Source organism: Lepisma saccharinum, chromosome 6 (genome assembly GCF_977018435.1).
Source record: "Lepisma saccharinum chromosome 6, izLepSacc3.1, whole genome shotgun sequence".
NCBI lineage: Eukaryota > Metazoa > Arthropoda > Insecta > Zygentoma > Lepismatidae > Lepisma > Lepisma saccharinum.
In genome coordinates, this window is record NC_139234.1 from 50,573,639 (window position 1) to 50,595,886 (window position 22,248).

The 22,248-nt window shown below is 37.8% G+C and overlaps 1 protein-coding gene across 16 annotated transcripts in view; it reads left to right on the forward strand.

Moving 5' to 3' along the window:
* Dys (Dystrophin) overlaps positions 1-22,248 on the forward strand; it is a 1,073,030-nt gene that overhangs the window by 188,752 nt on the left and 862,030 nt on the right. For 15 of the 16 annotated variants that reach the window (XM_083123868.1, XM_083123876.1, XM_083123873.1 and 12 more), the window contains 5 exons: positions 1,141-1,293; positions 4,287-4,448; positions 11,175-11,303; positions 19,026-19,199; positions 20,361-20,504. In XM_083123868.1, coding sequence (XP_082979994.1) covers positions 1,141-1,293; positions 4,287-4,448; positions 11,175-11,303; positions 19,026-19,199; positions 20,361-20,504 — 762 coding nt within the window. The remainder of the gene's footprint in view (positions 1-1,140; positions 1,294-4,286; positions 4,449-11,174; positions 11,304-19,025; positions 19,200-20,360; positions 20,505-22,248) is intronic. The other variant, XM_083123877.1, reaches the window with a different exon arrangement.

Here is a 22,248-nt window from a genome sequence, read left to right on the forward strand (position 1 = left end):
ATGAGGTGCATTTAAAAAATATGGGCCGATTGATTACATCAAAGAAGAAAAGAAGTGTAGCAACACTATATTAGTGGTTGTAAGCATATACATATCTACTTCATTTCTCAACATAGTCACATAATTTTCCAAGGAATTTTGTACCGATGAATAAGTTGTTTTTTTACCCTGTGCATAGAAGTTTGCCACCTGGGAGTTCTGCCAATCCAACACTGCCATTTGCAACACCTCAGTTTTTACAAATCATTGACATGCAAGTCACTTTTTGAGGTGCAGTCACTAGGTGCAAGGACCAGATTATATGGGAAGTGATCAGAGAGTTTCCATTCGAATCTCTCAATTGTTTGGAGAGTGAGGGCAGCAATGTGTGGTCTAGCGTTATTGTGGACAACAACAGTTTCTGAGTGCAGCATTCCACATCGTCAGTTTTGTATAGCACGTGAGAGTTTTGATACAGTTTCACAGTGCACCTGCGATGCAATTGTTTTTCCCCGCTCCACGAAATCAACCAAAAACACACCTTTTTTGTCCCAGAACACAGTCTTTTCGTGCTGATGGGTTTGCTTGAACTTTTTTGCCTTTGGTGGGTGTGAATGTATAACATCATTGCACTACTCATCCTTCACCCATTACATTCGGACCATACATTTCCCACAATTGTCCGTGAATTTCAGCACCATTATGACCTTTGGCATTAAAAAATCGAATCACAGACCATACTTCTCAACAGGCGGGATTGTGTGTTCATGTAGCTATTTGAACATGCTCTAACTCACACAATAACCAACAGCTGACTAGCATAAATATGATTGTTAGGTCGCCAATGGACCAGTTGATGTTATTGCACAGGTGCGATCTGATCACTGTTCTCAGTGACTTTTTATAAATAATCGGCCCTTTTTTTTATTCCATTTAAATAAACATCTTATTAGAGATGTAAAATGAAATACACTTACCTTTTTTTTTAGCTGGCAAAACATTGTATTTTTAACAGTTTTATTAATAAGTGTAATATAAGATGAACAAATATAAACTTTGCATTTTTTCTGGAATCAAATGAACTGGTATTTTCCAGGAAGGGAGATCGACTGACCCATTCAACACCAATGTTTTCATATTAATAAGCTTTGTTTGTTGCAGGATCTTGAAAATTACATGCGAAATCACCCAGAAGCTAGACTAGCTAAAATTCAGGAAATTGGTAGACAGCTGGTCGATGAAGACATCATGCCTGAAGCAGTTCAGGCAGACGTAGAGCGGCTTACTATGGGTTGGAGCCACCTAAGCCAACAGGTAAAATGAGTCCAGTATTCATTCTTAGTGTCCTCACCAAGTTGACGATTTGCATTACATTTTGACAATGCATCACGTGGCACGTAACGAAGAACTATTAAGTAGTAATGTATTTACTTTCAAGTAATGTTCAATGTTGGCCTGGATAATTCTAATTTTTAACAGCTTGTAGCCTTCTTTTATAACCAGCCTCTGCATCTTGTTAATGATAATCTAATCCTACTTCAGTTATCTATCAACCTTGAAAATTAAATAGTAATATTTAACATGTAATGTCTCATCTTTAACTTTGAAACCAAACTGACACTTGTATATTGTCTTGACGATACAAGAATAATAACATTAATAATGAAGGTGGTACGGTTTTAAATATAAACTACCCATTACCTACTGGCATGTTGGAGAAATAATCACATTAATATATTTTTTTTTCTTAACAAGAAAATTTAAATGTTGGACCTTTTTTTTTTTTTTTGAGCAAGTTGTTGTAGTGGATTGGATTTGTACATGGCCATAGAGAACCTTTTTTTTTTTTCCAAATTGAAATTATGTTGAGGAAAATGTGTTTCAGCATGGTAATTTGGAAAGGAAATAGTGAGGCATTGGGTCTGTATGTCCTGTCTATTGTTTTTGCATTTCTCTGATTTTTTCATTCATGAAAGAATATATCTTTCTTGCTTGTGTTGCATTTGAACGGTTTACAGTAACGTGTCATGTGAATCCATTTTTTTAAAAAAGAATGAGAACAAGTATTTGTTTTGCCTGATTATACTTACATGCATGTTTTGACTGACAGAATTGACACCTATTTTCATTTGCATTGTGTTATTGTTGGAGAAGCTGCACCAGAAATATGCGATAGCATAGTTGGTAACCTGATAGACTATACCTGGCAGAGAATTTACATGGCATAGGAAAATATTTGCTAGTTTCTCAAGCTGTAAAACTTCAATTAGATAAGTTTGTCCTACTGTTTTATAACAGTGTAAAGTTCTTACATATTCATACATGGTTCCATTTTTATAACTCGGCACCCATCACCATATTTGACCAATCTGATGTGAAATTGCAAATGTTCCTGGAAGAATAGTTCACAAAGTAGGTATTCTCCAGCTAGAGAAATTTACTTATAATGCACACCCCAGCTATTACCAAGGTCAAGCAAACACCCCCTTCCTTCCCTGACCTAACATTTTCTATTTCAAGAGCTGGGACTGTAAAGTAAACTATGTATTCAAACCTGCATTTATGTAAAGATAACAACAAACTGACAGAATTTTGCACTAAATTACAGGCTATTTTTAGATAGATTGAATTATGGATATCTTTATGATAAATTGATACATCAATGTATCTTTATTTTCCAGCACTGAAATATATACTTTCGTGTAATTACAAAAAGTAACAGTTTAAAGGATAGTCTTTGCAAAAATTATTCAAATTCAATAGATGTTGTCAATGTAATTATGGATGAATCTTATATTTTTTTCTAGTACTATTTACATTTGCAAGCAAATAACTGTATTATTAACAATAACAACAACAATAATAACTACAGTTCAGGGATTCCTAAAGCAATATCTGCTGTACCATTTGTATTAGTTGAAAGTTACTTCAATTCCTGTGCAATTGTATATGCCCAGTAATTGTTTGTCTAAGTTTTGTTTTTTAAGCCCACTTTTATGCTCAGTTAGGCTAATCGGGATTGGACCTACACCTTAAAGTGGAATCTGAATGAGTGTGTCCGTCTGCCGGGTATTGAACCTGGGACCCCTTGATTACAAGGCAATGACACAATACTAAAGCCATCGGGGAGGCCCAGACCAGTAATTGGAGAAAATGATGAAATAATAATAATAGATCTTGTAGGTATAAAAGATCCATTGAATTTATAGAAATGAATGACTAACTCTTATTTGCAAAGTTCTTACCCTGGAAATGCTGGAACCCTTTTCTGGAATTCCTGGTCACCATTAATATACATAGACTGTGAAAGGATGTTAATATTAAAAGACCAATATTATTTTCATTTTAAAATTCTTTCTCTGAACATAAAAGTAGACTAATATACGTATTATCCTGTGAAATTTAGGATTGTAATAAATGTTACTGATCTTCACTCATGCTTTCTCTCCACACATTATTTTAGTGGAAATGTTACTGTCTAGGCTATTTACATACATATATGTAAATAACCTAGCCTTATATGGCTATTTACATATGAATAGCTGCATAAATGCTGTTATAGGTGAGCAGCATACAGGGTTCACAGCAAATTAGGAAAGGAACCTCTGATTACGATGCACTGGTCCAATTAGCTTCATTAGAAAGTTTTGGATAGAGTCTTAACGTCTGCCTTTCTACCTTTCCAATCATTGGTGTCTGTATAGGTTATATCGATATTAGTATTGAAATTTTGCTATGTTAATGCAATATTGTGCTATTGAAGAGGTCAACCAAAATGCTCACACTTGGAACACAGCTCCATGATTTTTATTTTGTGCTGCACACAGGCCTGTAGCACATCATACTTTCCTGACATCCAGATGTACCTGTTTTGAAAATGGTGTAATGATATGCAAAACACCGTGTATTATATCGTAAGTGTTTATTTTAAGTTTTTAATATATTACTAGTCATGAAATGAAATACAAAACAACAGGTTATATATGAAGTGGAATATTGCATTACTATATTTTTGGTGCACTTCTCTAGCTTACTGATCATATATGCTTTATGCCGTTCAGTGGAATGTTCATAAAATACAAGTGGATTCATCATGAACCTGCAAGAAAGAAAGAATGTATATGCTTTTTTGTTTGAACTTTGCTCTCCCTGTCATCTTGCTGTTTCTCTTTCCTCTTTGGCACCTGTTTCTCCTCCCCTTTTTGATCTGTGATTCTATCTTGCTCCATAAAAGAGAAAAAAAAGAAATTTACGAAAACTCAAAAAGAATGACCGTAGTGAGTTGGAGCTTTGCATCTTGCTTCTAGGCTAGTGATCGTACCCTATTACTTGAAGGCTGTATCCAGGAGGCCCAGCAATGGGAGAGCAAAATACTACAGATCCAGGATTGGGTAACTCATGTAGATGCTCTACTAACAGCACGTCTTGAAAACGACCTGACCGCGGATGATTTGCCGGAAGATTATCAGGTGTGTGATGATCACGGAGGTGGATGTTTTTTTTTTTATTGTGGTTGTGGATGCATTTTTTTCTGCTTTTGTGTTGTATTTTTCTTGGTGCTTCCTTCCCAAACACATTCAGGGAATCACGTCAGGTAAGCAGCATTGTGTATAATAGTTGTACATTACTGGGTATACTTTATAATTTTGTATGTTTTGCATTTTGTATGATAAGTAATGTATAAATTCAAAGTGAATAGTTATAAATATTAGGATATACACTGGAAAACATAAGTGTCATCATCTTTAAGATTTTTTTGTACATTTACATAACACATTTTTATCTGGATTATTGGAGATGCATTCTCCCTGCTGCCTGCTAACATTTTCCATATGCGCTACGAATGTATGTATGTATACATGTATGTGTATATGAGATAGTGTGAATAATTTACCAGAATTAGAGTACTGTATTTGATGAGGATAAGATATATGGCAACAATATATGAGATAATGTGAATAATTTCCTGGAATGGGAGTATTGCATTTGACAAAAATAAGATATGACAACATTGCTTCAAAAAGGCACGTCTGCAACCTTTTGCTCCATCATATAGCTTGGACAAAGGCATTATTGATTTTTTATGCTATTTTACATAAACTTTATTCAAAAACTTTTAACAGTAAATACAATATTGTTTTCATAGTTACTTTTTAGTTTGCTCTATTGTTTTGATCAGTACTGTAGTTTCAAAAGTGATTCTCAAACTTATTAATAGCGTTATGCATAACTTAAAACATATTTTGAATTGTGATTGAAAGACTATTTATTAGGGATATTTGCCAAGCAGAACATGCACTAAATATGTTAACTTGCATTTGTAGCACATCTTTCTTGGTTGAACCTAGTTTCAGGATATTCGTGGTAGATAAGTAACATATATATTTGCATCTAGAAGCATTTCATTATTTCACTCAGTGCAAGTAGCTTTTTGGTTGCTAGATTTTGGAAAAAAGCCATAGGAATATCAATGAGATGATAAGATGAATCACAACTTGTACTTATATGTGTAGATATATAATTTATTAAGTGAGAAAATATCACAAAAGGAGTAGGAGTAGTCTCTCAATAACAAAATAGTATGCAAATAGTTGTTGCAGCTTAGTTACAAGCAATGCAATATTGAACGAAAATTACAGTCAAATAAACACATTTCAAAACTCACCAACTGGTGACATCTCAGCCTTTTCCAAGCTTTCCCCTTTGAATTTCAATAAAATCATTAGTACAATAACACATTGAGCTGAATTGTTGTCAAAATTGGCATTTTCATTTCCAAGCTTTTAAATGCACTTTTATTTATCTGGCTTTCTTGTGTTTGATTATCAGATTATTAAATTATTACAGATCTCCGCACATAAAACTTGTACTAATAAATGTAGCAGATAGTGTTGATTAACTCAGATAAGATTTTGGCTCAAAATCAGAAGTGCATATTTATGTTTGACAAGTAATATGAGAAGCTGCAATGGACATTCGAAATGTACACAGAGAACTGATTTGTGGGAATTGTGGGGACATCACAGGTTGGCATTGTAGAGCAGTGGTACAGCATTGACAGGGGATACCAAAACTACAGGTTTGAGCCATGCTTGAGCCATGGTTATTGCATAACTTTTCAGTAAGTTGTAATATATTCTTGGTGCACCATAAGCTATTTCTAAGTAATTAGATATTTTTCTGGCGATCAAGAGGGTATTAGAAATGTTAACAATTCATGTGATTATTTGGGTAAAGAATCCTGAATTTCAGAGTAGGATTTTCTTCTACTAAATCCAAGATTTGAGTGTCTCAGGTTTGATCCCAATCTGGGCATGGGTGACTTTCTGAATGTCCCTTCATCATATTATCACTCATCCTCATCTTCGCAATTAGTGACTAGTGGCAGAAGAGCAAAGTAAAATAAGCCAAATCAATCATCAATCCAAGATTTGAGATACAAGGAGATTATTAGATTTAGGTAGTAAATTCAGGATTTCAAATTTGTATGTGAGTAAATATGTATAGTAATTCAAATTCTAAACCAAAAGCACCAGTTTAGTTAAAAACAAACAGTAACTTTGTTACACAATTCATAAGCAAGTAGTAATTTTACCTAACATATTTATATGATGCATGTAAATTATGAAAATTACAAATATTATAGTTTTTATGATTCTAGTATTTTCCATGGCTGCTGTGTTTTGTAACCTGATAGTGAAGTTCATGCTGTTTTTCAAACTAGTTATTTTGTTGTTGTAATCCCTTAAAATTATCATGATATGTCAAGGGCCATGTTTTTTAAAATTCTAACTAGACATTAGAGTGAATGTCAGAGCTATTGAATTAGCTAGCTATTGCTTTGATCCTGATGATGGGAAATTATTTGTATCAAATTGAATATTATAGATCGATCACAAGGAAAAGAACCTTCGCCGAAAAGCATTCGCGCATCTTCCCACCTGTTGTCCGGGCTCGGGGCAGTGTTGCCAGGTCAGACTTGAAAAAGTAAATGTCATGGTGTAAACATCATCGATGCTAACAATGGTGCTAAACCCAGCACACCTTGTGTTCGGTGAAAGGAAACCAAACATCTCAATTTCAGAACATGTTTCAAACAAAAGAAAGTAAACTGTCCGAGGGACCTGACCAATTTAAGAGGGTGGGAGTGAAACACCCTCAAGTTTGCCCTTTCTCAGCACCAACACAAGGGGTTCAGTCATTTGCGTGCATGTATTTTCACAAATAATATTTATGACAAGAAATCATAGAAAGTTGCGTTCACAAATGAAGCTAACGTGCTGCCTTTTATTGTTGGAGCATTTTTTGACATTTTTTCAAGTCGAATGCTAACAAATCAATTTGCCTTCTGCTGATGTTCGATGTACTTGTATCGTTAGGGGTGGACATGGGTTAACACATTCTGGGCCATAATGAATAAATGAATCATGTATATGAAACATATTGATTAATTATACAGCATGCCTTCTTCAATAATTGAAGGTAACAACGCTTATGCTGGGGTGTCACCTATCCTCCCCATCTTTTATATATATATAATATATAATGGATAAAAGCAAGGAGGGCCAAAAGGGCTAAGTAAAAATCAAAGAAGGTAAAAGGAAACACTCACCGGACAGTAGAAAAATTCAAAATTTTTGCTAATTTCATAGCATCATCGGTGTGAGGAGAAATAGACGGAACCGGAAGTTGGGGCCCTGCAGAGTTGCCAGGTCCCCATCGAAGAAGAAGTGGTGCGTAGAATGAAAAAAACACTGTTTCGTCACCAGGCTCGTCGTAAACTGTGAGTGTGTAGGATGAGTTGGGAGGGAGGGCGGGAGGGTGGGTGAGGGTTGGGCATTACTGGGTGGCCTTGTTGAGGCCAGGTGGAGTGGTTGCACTCACGGCCGATATATAGGCCCTCTCCCATCTTTTGCGAACAGAGGTGTTGGCTGGTTGAGGTAGGAGATGGATGATCGCTACCCAGAAGCAGACGTTGAAACTGATGTTGTGGTGGTTGGTGTGGACGGCGACAGTGAAGTCCAGGTTGTGGGTGGAGGAGCGGTGGTTATTGATGCGGAGGTTGAGGGCCGTTATGTTTCCCCCAGGTAAAAATCACCACAGATGTTGCAGGTGAGGATGTAGATAAGGTTTGAGGCATGGCAGGTCCCTTTGGGATGGAGGGTAAATTTGCCAGTGGCCGTGTGCACCTGGAGGGTGTGAGAAGTGATGAGGATGGGGCAGGTCTTGCACCTGGGCCGGTTGCATTTATGGGCAGGGGGTTGTTGGATGTGTGGTGAAGGAGTGTTGTGGACCAGGATGTTTTGGAGGTTGGGGGAGCGTTTGAAAACCACTCTGGGTTTGTCGGGAAATATGTTTTTGGTTTCAGGATCACTGTGGAGAATTGGGAGAAGAGAGTGCAGTGTGTGCCTGATTTTGTTGAGGTGGGGATGATATTGGGTGATGAGTGCAGGTGGGTTGGTGGCAGCAGGTTTCTTGGTGGTAGTGGTATGTGAGGCAGCTTGTGATATTTGCTTGGTGACCAGGATGGAGGGATATCCACGGTTAACCAGGGCCTGGTGTAGGCGGAGGTTATAATTCTGGCGGGAGGTGGGTGAAGTTCGGTACCGATTATTTTACCGATCCGATATATCGCTAAATATATGGTAATTTAGTGCAAAATTCTGCCATTTTGTTGTAATTTTTATGGATAATCTTCGTGCCCTACTTTCTAAAAAAGTAAATGTCTAAATATGCAACTGCTTTTGCACTGCAGTCACCTTGAGGCACATATATATTAACTCTTTCGCTGCGGAATTCTCTGGCACACAATATCCCTTGGCTGCGTAATTAAATTTGAAAAAATATTTTTTTTTATAAACAAATAGTTTTCACAATTACATTGCGTTGTATATGAGATAGAACTTACAAAATTCATTCTTGCACTGGAAAACCATTCTGTAGTCCCTTGTGGTATGATATTTTGAAATTTTTTTAAATATTTTTAAATTTTGAAAAATTTGGAAATTTTAAAAAAAAAATATTTAGAAAGAATAATTTTACATTGCAAAATATGTTATAGAGAAATTACAAAAGTCATTCCTTGCACTGGCAAACCATTCTGTAGTCCCTGATGGTATGGTATTTCTCAAAACACGGGATGACACAGAGTGGTACAGCGGCGTGGAAATTCGTAAGTAGTATCAAGATACAGGGTGGTGAAAACTTCAGTTTGTTCTGCTGTGTGTTCAAATACTGAGTGGGGGAAATATTTGATAAAACAAGAAAATGGTGTGCTAAATACTGTACTGTCACCAAGTAACTTAGCACTTGCCTGTGTCGAACTTCCCGCACCTAGATCAATGCTGCTTTGCACTCTGCTCCATGATGTTAAGGACAGCGATACAAATTCTTCATCAGACAATACACAATCACTGTCACCAATTGAAGTCTCATAAAAACTGTCGCTATTATCGTCACAACTTAATTCACCTTCTTAAGCAACAGTTGAGTAACATCATTATCAGACAAGTGTTGACGACTTGACGAAGCCATGTTGTTTACATTCGAACATGCATTTGAAACTGACATGTCAGGGCACTCAATGCTCGTATTCTAAACGGAGGCGTAATTAGCGACATCATACGGATATAAACAAAACTACAAGTTCAAATAGTTCCAAATAGTATCTACAGATGTCTGAAGGCTACTAAAACCGACGTACTGCGGAAATGCGACACCCACAGCAAGTGGAAGTATGAACTCGCAATAATGCGACTTCCGCAGAGCAAGGCACCTGGCATGCTGTGCATAAATGCGACGACCACAGCGAAAGAGTTAAGGAGGTCAATGAACCTTTCAGGTTCTTCAAGGACCATTTCTAATTTTATATCAGATCGGTGGAATATCGGTTATCGGTATCGGTAAATTTCATATCGGTACTTTATCGGTATCGGCCAAAATTTCATATTGGCCCATCCCTAATATATATCAATATATATAATATCATCAATATATATATATAATATATTGCCCACGGTATGAAGTCAGAGGTTCTATCTAGTAAAGCATGGATGTGTCATTGTGTTTGTGTCACGACATCCATTTCATCAGTTTTTCATTCATCCTTATGGCGTACTTACCCATAGAGAAACAAGAGTGACGTAAAATAAATAAAATAGAAATAGGTTTTGGGGAGGGATAAAATACAACCATCTAAAAATGGTAATGTAATAATTAGTGTAAGTGGTTAGCACATTGTGCTATGATGTCAGGGGTCCCTAGTTCGAATCCTGGCCTGGGCATGGGAATTTGTGAGTGTCCATTCATCAATTTCATTATATCATCACTGATCTCCACCTTCGCAATTAGCCAAAAGTGGCAGAAAAGCAAAGTAAAATAAACCAAATCAATTATTATGTCCTAGCACAATTGAGTAGCGTTTGGTATAATTTCACAGTTCAAACAGCACTTTTCTTTGCTGAGTGGAGTTCCACGTGTTCCACTCTACCTCTCCTCCATTCCCAAGTAAGATGAGCAGGAAACACATTTTTCAGCAGGCTCTTCCATAGCATCAGCTTATTAAAGTAATCTCCTGAGAAATCAATAGGCCTGGCAACACTAGCTCGGACCACGCTGAAGCCTCCTCCCCCTTCCCTCCACCACACCCGGGAGCATGATGTGGTTCTGCGCAAGTTCTTTATCTTGTGGTTCCACTATACATGTAAGTTACTGGATTCATATTTATGTAGGGTAAAGTTATCTTAGTCATTGTACTGTGCAATGAAGGAACATAGGACTTCGTGCATTCTCGATCTTGTCTGTAGTGGAGGTGAGGTGGTCAGCACCATAGGTCTTACCCCTCTCCTATTAAGAAATGCCTGATTAGAATCTAGATGAATCCTATACTGACTTATGAATGAAAAATTTCTGCCTGAGATTACCCATCGTGGGAACCAAACCTGGGTCTTCTGCATGGCAATCAGGCATATTTTAAGATTTATGTTTATTATTTATCTTTTTTCTTTTAAGAACAGGTAAGTTTTAATTATCCTTGAGGGAAAACTACCGAGCTATTCAGTATAATTTGTAACAATTTGACTTGTTAAATAAATAAAAAAAATATTTTTGCAGTTACTTGTTCTATGGGTATTTGAATTCATATTTATTGTTTATAATGATGTTTATGGAATAGTGTTTTGATTGGTGTGTTTTAGAAACTGGTGGAGGAATTTGAAACTCAGGAAAAAATGTTGAAAGAAATGGATCAGCAAGTGGAAACTTACAGGAATGCTGGGAAGTTGGAAGCAGCCGCTCGTTTACAAGAACAGATGTCTCTCTTGCAGGTATGCTCACGAGGTTGAGGAAACATAGGAGGGGGAATTCTTTCAGTTTACATATTTTCTGAGAATATTCATACACAGGGTATTTCATAAGTCCCTCTGAGATTTCAGAAATCATTAACTCAGAAGCCAACTCACCCATGGTGTAACGGTATGAGTTTCAGTCCCCAAGTATACCATTAGGGGAAACATAACTTGGATGGCTGGGTTTGAGTTGTAAGAGAAGACACTTGATTATTTAGGTAGAGCCTTAATGCTAAGTGGGAAGACCTGTAGGGTGTAGACAATTAGGCACATAGGTAGCAATAACAGGGTTTTTTAACAGAAGAGTAGTTGTCGATATAAGGGGATTGTCTCAATCTAAGTGTTAGAGGTAAGGGAGCTGCTTGGGAACGAAAGGTACAAGATTAGCGATGCACGTTGTAGACATTAATGCTTGTCCATCTTCTAATTTTTTACCTTACTCCTCTGAAGGGTACAGAGGGCAAGTGGCCAGTGACAATAGGTGTTGATACAATCCATAGCACCTTCAGTGCTTCCTGTTGTAAACCTCACCCAAAAGCAACTTTGCAGCAAAGTCATGAACATGTGAAAACTTGCACGCTACAACGTGGATGAGAGCATGTCAGTAGAAAGAGCAAATATCAAAGTTTTTAACCTACCTTACAAATGTTCCATATGTCTTCTCTTGATGACTCGACAGACACCAATCCTGTAATCTAGCTCACAGTTTCAGTCATTCAGTCAGTATCTGTTCATTTTGTGACATACAAACAGCCAGTTTCCTCAAATTTTCTACACCAGTCGCTTATTGTTTTGTCCGTTGGTGGTTCTATAGAATACTTGCCTCAAAAACCACATTGCAGTGTAACAATTTACTTGGTAGCAAATTGTAGGACACAAGAAACTTTCTGTTCAACTGAAAATGCCTTGGTTGCACACTACTGCTTCCTGGTGGAGAAACAGGTAAATAAGCCATGGTATCTATCAGGAAACAAACTTGTACATTTCCTCTACTCGCTGACATGCTTTCATCTCTTGTATGTGGGTTTGCTACTGCACGGCCAAACTTCAAAATCCCGGAGGGGCTTATGAAACACAATGCATATCTTGGTGATAATATATAATAACTTATATTATTATAAGTTTATAAAATATGAATACATATTACGAGGGCAATTCAGAAAAGAACCTCCATTTGGTTATCAATGACATACACTCGTAGATACAGAACTTGTATTATATACATTTGAAACTTAGAACATGACATTATTTTTCAACATAATCACCATTCAAATTGAGGCACTTGTCATAACGTTTTACAAGGTTTGAAATTCCTTCTGCAAAAAAATCTGCCGCCTGGGAATGAAGCCACCTGCTAACAGCATCGTGAAGCACATTGTCATTGTTGAAGCGGTGCGATGCAAGCCACTGTTTCATGTGCCTGAAGAGATGGTAGTCGCTCGGTGCCAAATCTGGGCTATAGGGAGGATGACCAAAAACATCCCAGTGGAACTGCTCCAAAAGTTCTTGAGTACGTCCAGCAGTGTGCGGGCGAGCGTTATCGTGAACCAACACCACACCGGAAGTCAGCATGCCCCGACGCTTGTTCTGGATGGCTCGTCTGAGTTGTCGTAATGTTTCACAGTAGACTTCTGAAATGATGGTCGATCCACGCTCCATGAACTTCACTAACAGTACACCTTTCACAACCCAGAAGACTGTTGCCATAACCTTTCTGGCAGACAATGTTCGCCGAGCCTTTTTGGGTTTCTTTGGTGAGTGCGTATGTCCCCACTCCATTGATTGCTGTTTGGTTTCAGAGTTCATGTACGACACCCAGGTCTCATCGCCAGTCACAATTCTGTTAAGGAATTGTTCTCCTTCTTCAGCATAACGCGACAGAAAGTCCAAAGCAGAGCCCATTCTGTTTTTTTTGTGCTCCTCCGAAAGGAGTTTTGGAATCCAACGAGCACAGAACTTGTGGTACCCCAACTTTTCTGTCACCACCTCGTACAAAACAGTCCGAGAAAGTTGGGGAAAGTGCAGAGAAAGTTCCGATATCGTGAACCGACGGGTTTCACGGACAGTTTTGTCAATTTCCTGCATGAGTTCGTTGCTGACTACAGATGGGCGCCCACTTCTTGCCGCATCGTGCACGTCGGTTCGTCCATCTTTAAACATGCGACACCATTCACGTACGACACAGTCACTCATCACGTTTGGTCCGTAAACATCACACAGTTCGCGATGAATCGCAGCCGCCGAAAGATTTTTGGCACACAGAAATCGAATTACGGCATGCACTTCACATTTGGCGGGCTTTGCTATTGGAACGTTCATTTTCAATTGTTGTAATGGACAAGTGAACTGCAACACAACCTTCTCCTTCCACCGCTCACTGTCTACTGGACTACTGCACATACTGCCACAGGACTGACGTCGCTCTTCCCGGACATTTCTCGAGCATGCGCAAACAGAGGTTTTTTTCCGAATTGCCCTCGTATATTTCTTTCATCTCTTTTTTCCAAAGAAAAGCAAAGTTGTGAACATCAGAAAGAAGCAATGTTTTCAGAGCCAAAGCAAAGAAGCATTGGATTCATAATTTGATTTATATATTGGCATGCTATTCTTATTCTATTTTTACTTCAAACATTGTTTCTTACAATCATAAGATGATATAGTTTTCCTAAAACTATATCATTTCCATTTGATCAACAGTTTCATCAGAAAGAACTAGCCATCCCTAATTTGAACATTCAATTTAATTTTGTTGCTTAAGAATTGAATTTATCTAAGAATATGCAGTGAGATTCTGATTTTATGTTCTCAGATTTCACTATTTCCCATATTTTAAGTTTTCTCACCTTGGTCCTCTGAAAAATGTAAAATCAAGGTTCCACTGTCCACTGACCCAAATACAGTACAAATTTTGTTTGTAGTGAAGTGTGAGGTTTGGTTTTAAAGACCCAGGGTTGCTACTCACCGTGAATTCCTTGAATTGCGGGAATAACAGTGGAACCTCGATTTTACGTTTTCCAGGGGACCAACCTGATAAAACTAAAAATGCGGGAAAATGTAAAGTCGAGGTAAAGTTTATAACATTTTGTGATGTTGGGACCATCAAGATTGAATGTACAATGCGGAAAAATGTATAATCTGGGAATGTAAAATTGGAGTTCTACTGTATGCATGAATTATTGGCTCCGGAAATTATGCATGAATTCTGCTTGAATTTTTGTCCGAAGACGTGAAAAATTGGAACTTTTATTCATTCAAATCCCGTTGCAGTTATACTTATTTATAAATGCCCTGAGGCACATTTTTAACAGTTTACCTTTTATTGTTATCAAAGAAGAAAAAGAAAGCCGTGTGGAAAATAAAACTAAATTCTCTCAATCCCTTTACTTTGTTAGTGTCATTTGCAGAACAATCCATCTGACAGATGGAAGATTATTGGAAGATAAGATATCTTGAAGTTGATTAGTTCAATTTGAGTTGAAATTCATATACAATTAACAGTTGTTCGTAGATTAGTGTATTCCCTTAACATTTGTGACTATTGATGAGCCCAACTTAAGAGTTAAGTATGGGGCTTATGATGACAGTGTTGCCGCATGGTGCGTAGTAGAAGAAGGCTCCGGCATGCATCGAATGTCTGCTGTAGTACACACCACAACAAAAGTTAGTGATCAACGGAACGGGTACTGTTCAATACAAGAATGCAAATCCTTCCTCCATGATTTGATGGGAAGCTGTGTTTTCATGCGGCTGTGGTACAGAGTAATGACGGTCCATGGAGGGAGATTTGCAAATAACTCTTCCCGAATATACTTGTCATACATCTTACTGTCCATTTTATTGTGTACGGTGGCCGTGTTTTTCTTCAAGTCCACTTTTTTCACAGAAAGGCTAATCGGTACTGGACCTACAGTTTAAACTGGGATCCGAAAAAATATATATGTCCCCACCGGGTATCAAACCCGGGACCCCTTGATTACGAGGCCAGGACTTTACCACTTTGCCATCGGGGAGGCCTGTTTCACATTTCTCGGCACACTGTCTCGTTTCAGACAAAACCGTGTTCATTACTGGCATGCACCAAAGCAAATCTCTCCTGCCGACCTGTAGGTGCTGGCTAACAACTCGTATGACTCGTGTAAGGGGTACATTCCACGTAAGCGCCCAAAAGTCAACCTCACTTCCACATAGTACACCCTGGACTGAAGACTAACGAGGCTCTGGCGACTGGCACTATGGCCAGTATAATTTTTTGTGTTGTCCTGTTTTTTGTCCTTATGTGTGCTGAGTGCCCATTTACAGCCTCAGCTTTTAACAGAAGTCAGAAGATTTTAAAATTTTTAGTTATGCAACATTAGAGTTGTTATTTGTAATGATAAGGTGCTGGCCCCCGTATAATATGAAGGGTGCAAAATAGCCTAAGTGCTGATGCACCCAAAATTTTAAATTCAAATTTAAAAAAATTCAAATTCGCACAGCCGCAAAGAAAGTCTTGTGTCTTTATTGTTTTGTCCCTCCATTCTTTTTGCAGAGCAGCAGCTCCATGACTCGGCAGTCATAGGCGGGTCTAGATTTTTTTCTGGGACGTGCACAGAATATGCTGTAAGCATTGCGTAATATTGGAAACATAATGTGCAGAATTGCAACTTATTCGACTCGTCAAAAAGTGCCCTTATATCAGTGGTGTGCCCAGTGTTTTCGAAGATGTGGGGGGTGATACATATACTTTTTAGTAGCCGGTCCTTATATGCCATCTTCTCCTGCCATTGACCCTCTTCTTTTAGGAATACTTATCGAAGGGGGAGTTATGACCAGCACATACTCTCATTGGACACGTCACGTCATTCACATCAATACAGTTACAAGGGTTCGTTCTAGATCTAATTTGTGGTCAGATGAAATAATCGGGACTGAACCTTCAACGTACTGTATAATCCATCCTAGAGTGTACCTCCACAAGGAAATGAACCTAGGGCCTTTTGATTATAAGGGGATAGCATTAGCAGAATTTCCGTCGTCGGATTATAATTAAGGGATCCAGGGTTCGATACCTGCTGGAGGCACAATAGTAGTTTGTATCTCACATAAAACTGTAGGTGCAGTCACAATTAACCTATCTGTGCATAAAAGTGGACTTAAAACTCAATCAATCAATTATTAGTAGAGGTGTGAAATAAAAGGAGTTCTATTGGATTTGTATGAAGAATAATTACAGAAAGAAGGAGACGGACATTCTTTTAACTATCTAGGGAAAATGGCTCAATCTTTTTTTTTTATCTCTTAATATTATGCTTTTCATAATACTTAGTCATCTTTAATCCCTTCGCTATTAATTTTGTAAACAATTTTGAACGAAATTCCAGTTGTTTCATAGGTTTCGCCTGGAGTCCAACTAACACTTTTACCAGGATGACTCTGGACACTTTTATGCTTAATAATACCACCCCTTGCCATTTTGCTGTTGTAGAATAATTATAATAATAAGTTCCTTGAAGAAATACCCAAAATGGGAAAGCGGGCACGCAAACAAGAAACCACTTGTCTCCCGACGGAAGCCTATTCACAAACTTTTGCCTGAACATTCCCCACCCCCTTCCGTCTTCCCAACACGTGTTTGCAGCAAGTGGCAACCGACGGACGGCTGTTATTTTTAACTCCCCAAATCGCGGTAAACACAGTAAAGGAAAACATCTTGTTTGGATGGTCCGAATTGCAAAAGAAGGTGTAGACCATCAAAGCCTTACATTTCCTCTGGTTTTTGCTTATTTATTATTTGTTCTTCGAATGTTAACGACTTTTGTTTCTGACAGAAACACACTTGTTTAGGGGTGGCGATCTCAAAAGTAAAAGCCTGTAAGAGCCCATACTGAACTCTTAACTTGGGCTCCACTATAGTGTTTGTCGATGAATTTCAAGTCTGAGTATGCAAAAAAGTCAATATGAACTCCACACCTTTAATTAAATATTTTAAATATATAAACCGTTTGATTGAATTGAATTAGATTTTTGGATACATTGCAATCACACAGACCTCTTATATTATTAATATATGTGTGTGTGCGAGTGGGTGGTGAGAGGCGATAATATGTAATGTTGAAATAGAGAAAACACCTGCTTGTAGCCTTGAATTTTTGGAAAGTTTGCCTTGAAATCTGGAAATTATACTTTAATTTTATCATGGTTCTACAGTGGCCACCCTGTGACCTTAAAAAATATCCATGAAAAATTATCATTGTTAGGATCATCAGTACACAACTTCAAAACAAACATTCTTATATTAACTTAGAAACTTGAAACAAGTTTCCTGCGTATTTTTGTATTGGTAGCTGCAAGGTAATGTTTCTCCTAGTTTCCCAGAACTTTTTCAAGCTTACATCAAGATACACCATTTCTGAGAAGTGTAGAGTGACTAGGCATGTGAGGTTGCGAGTTTATCTTGGTGTAAGCTTGAAAAATGTTCTGGGAAACTAGGACAAAATGTTGCAGGAAAAACAAATACAGTAGAGCGTCGATTATCCGAAGTAATTGGGGGACATGGGTGTTCGGAAAACTGGTTTGTTTGGATAATCGAACTGTACATGTTTATTTGCCAAAAAGAAGTACTGTACAGTAAATTTATTCATGAAAACAGGCATCTCTTTAAGTATTACAAAGTAACATACAAAGGCAACTTTAGTAGGAATATATAGTATGTGGTACAGTTTATTAAACAAAAATATGTACATATTACATACGCATTTTGCATGAACAATACATACACCGACAGAAGTGTGCTGATTGTTGAAACACAGCGACTGGCAGCTTGGCCGGTCAGCAGCGCCTTATGAAGGCCCCATTAGAAGCAATGTTCCGCCAGCGGTGGCTCAGTGCGGCGACTACTGTGGGAAACTTGGTTTGGGAGTGAGGGGGATGATGGACGGTAGGGTGGGAGAGTAACAGGTGCGAGCGAGTACACAGTTCGGTTAAGCGGTCGTTCGGTTGACCGACGTTCGGATAATCGACGCTCTACTGTACCACTAAAAATAACTCTATTATATTATTTTGCAGCTACAAAAAAATGGTTATGCAAACCTTTAAGAAGAACTTTGATGTATTGGTAGCATGTAAAGTGACTGAAATGAAATAGCAGTATGCTGAGAGCATGGACGAGGGTGTGGTGTTGCGACTCTTGGTTATAATGAAACAAGGCAAAGGACAGCCTGTGGATGTCAGTACTGTAGCCATCAGTTAAGAGTTTTGAAAAGTGAACATTAGGATGTCAAACATATCACACTATTTCTATCTTACATCTTTTATTTCCTCTTGTCACTGCTACTAAAAAACAGCCCTCTAAGGCCTGCCAGAGATGCTTTTTCATTGGGTGATTCGTGGTCAGCATATTGAATCCTATTGCTGGTGTTTTCTGGCTTTCGAGACTGGAGTCTGCTACTTCTATTCAAGTAGCTCCCAAATTGACCCCACAATGCTGGGTCAATACCAAAATTTTAGGGTATCCCACCAGGAACTGAACCCAGGACCACTGGCACCAATGGCAGGAACACTACTAACCATTTGGCTATGCGGTAGCCCCTTCTCTTGTCACTACTAACCTAAAAATAAATGTATTTCAGTTTTGGTGGACTCCAGATATAGTGAACCAAAGCAGAATTGACCATAGTTACAAAACTTGCTCTTTTCCTCATCATATGCATTATTTATTTTCAGCAACGGTTCGCTGAGGTACAAGTGAAGTTTCAAAGGTTCCGCTCACCAACAAATCTAGAACCCAGACTTTCTAGAGCTTTGAGAGAACTGAGAGCAGTAGAAGATGCAACATGTCTTTTGGAATTGGCTTCTGATGATCCAGAAGGCATTGAAGGGCAGCTGAAGCACTGTGTGGTAGGAAAACTTGCTTCAAAATCTATTTCTAATGTTTTTGGAGAATTGGGCTAACATGCATATACATACTAGATAGATTCGATCTGCTGCTAATTTGCGAGAAGCAAGAAAAATTAACATGTTAAGATTATTTACATTTTAAACATTTCCTTGGAGCCTGTAAAAAAATAGTTTTGAACAGTTGTTACTTTGAACCAATATTAGTGCTAATATTATTACTGATTCCAGCCTAAAACAGATCAGTACTTGACCATTCTGAAAATTTATAGATCAGCTATGCATGTTGACGTTTTCCATGCCCTTTTAATCAAGGGTCAACGGAAGAAAAGAAAATTCAATTCAATTCAATTCAATTCAATAGAATTCCAACTAACTTCTGTGAAACTGGAATGAAACGCTACCAAAGGAATATGTAATAAACATTTCATATTGTATTATTGTATAATCATCGGATTAAAAGTAGAACACTATGAAAAAAGTATTACAGCAGAACTAACAATTTGCTACAATAACTTTTGTAAGTATAAAATGGCTTCACTAATCGTCCTACATGATTTGAATTGAATTGTTTGAAGAGTTGTTGTAAGCCCACTTTATGCACAGATAGGCTAATTGCAACTGGACCTACAGTTTAAAGTGAGATCCGAACCTCTATGCCAGGTATTGAAGCCAGAACCCCTTGGTTGCAAGGTCATGATTTTGCCACTATGCCATTGGGAGGCCCCAAGAGATATGATTTCTTTGTATTGATATTTGTGTTAATCAGATGACCTTTTTTCACATGCAGTAACCAACAGTTTCTTTGAGTGTAGCAATAATTACTACACTTTTAGTACACAGTGCACTTCAGAGGTCCATTAAAATGCGGAGAATAATGTATAATATGTATTTTTCTATATTTGTTTATAGGGGTTTGGGGAGTGGGAAGTTCATTGTACGCATGCTTATAGGAAACTATCTTATGCATTGGTGCATACAATCATGGTACGTTAATAAAGTTAATAATTATGTGTAGTCATTTTTTGTTTTTCACTTTTTTCATCTTCATACACTAACTGCTATATCAAGTCAATTTTTTTTAGCATGTCACTAATTAAATTTAATATAATGCACTAATTTTTGTTATTATTATGAGTTTAATTTTATTTTGTATATCTGCAGAGGTTTTACACCACTCTTAGTGAACTTAAATTAGAAGTAGAAAACATATTAAAGACTGGAAGGAGCCTTGTAGATGATAAGGCTGTGCCAGATCCACAGAGCTTTAGTGCACGGCTAGATACATTGAAGGATTTATACAACAAGGTAGGTGAACCAAGTTTTACATAAACAATATTTCAGTAACATGCATGGAATATCATGAACTTCAAAGGCTAAATGTGCTGTAATTGTTGTCATCTCTTGCTTGCTGATGTTCAATTTTTCTCTAATAATATATTGTTTTTATCAACTAGACATGATTATTCATTTAATGAATGCAAATTAGATGCATAGTTCTTTACTTTTCTTGGACATGGATGATTGTTAGATATTATTACCACATATGAAAAAATGCAAGTTACATACTGGCTATTATTAACTTGCACTTGTTTTTGTATAAAATGTCATTTGTAGAAAATTTTTAAATCACCTTTGCTACATCTCACTGGAAGTACATACTCTGTATATGCTATGAACATAGTGAAAGTTGTGTGGAAATTGTGACTCAACCAAGGGTTGACCCTTGATCTTCAATATTCCATATCAGTGCTCATGACCATATGTAAAGGGGAGGGTTTAATGGATCCAAACACCTCTCATTGGACTAGTTTTTTTTTTTTACTTATATATGTATTCAAATCAACAAATGATTTATTCATGTAATCAAATCAACAAATGATTTATTTATGTAATGAAATCAACAAATGATGAAGTCACTATATTATTTGGAAGAATTTTCAGATATGTATGTGTGCCAGTCAAAAAATTAGTTGCACACCCCCGTCAAAAATTTTTGGTACAGGGATATTTTCTTGCAACAGGTTGGCAACGCTGCAGACATGTGTCTGTGGTGTGTGACGTACTTGCATTGACATGACATTTGGAGGTTGCTTGCTAACCAGTTGTGAACATGTTTCGGCAGCTGCAGGTGGCATTCAAAGTGGAAGTGCGTGCAGTGATTCAGTTTTTGTGGGCAAGAGGGTGTAACTGCACAGAAATTTATCGGCAGGTGCACGAAGTGTATGGTGAAAATGCAATATCTCGTCAAGCTATCGCAAATTGGTGCACCATGTTAGAGAATGGACGTACAGATATCGATGATGCTTACCATGAGAGAATACCATCAACTTCGACAAATGTGGAGATCGGCGCTCAGGTGAATGAACTCATTCTTGCAAACAGACGCGTAACAATAGACAAAATCGCAAATGAACTCGGTATTTCACATGGAAGTGTGCATACGATCATTGTCGAGCATCTCGAATTCCGTAAAGTTTGTGCACGATGGATGATACGGCTATTGATGGACAAACACAAAGGGAAGCATTTTGACAGTGCTTATGCATTTTTGAAACGTTATCAACATGATGGACAGGAGTTTTTGGACAAAATTGTGACCGGAGACAAGTCATGGGTTTATCATTTCTCACCTGAAATGAAACACAGCTCCCTCAAGTGGAAACATCCCACGTCCCCGACTCGAACAAAGTGCCGAACAGTTCCATCTGCACGGAAGGTAATGCTGACCCTGTTTTTCGACAGAGAAGGTGTGGTGTATACCGAATTCATGCCGAAGGTACCACGATTAATGCATCATCTTATTGTGAAACCTTAAAATGATTGCAAAAAGCACTTAAAGATCGACGGCCAGGTAAACTTTCGAAAGTCATTGGGCTCCTGCATGACAATGCGAGACCGCATGCGGCAAGACTAATGTCGGATCTTCTGCGCAAGTTTTGGTGGGAAGTGCAAGATCACCCCCCTTATAGCCCAGATCTTGTGCCTTGTGATTTCCATGTTTTCAGACCCATGAAAGAAGGACTTGCAAAGTGATGATATCACTCAGATG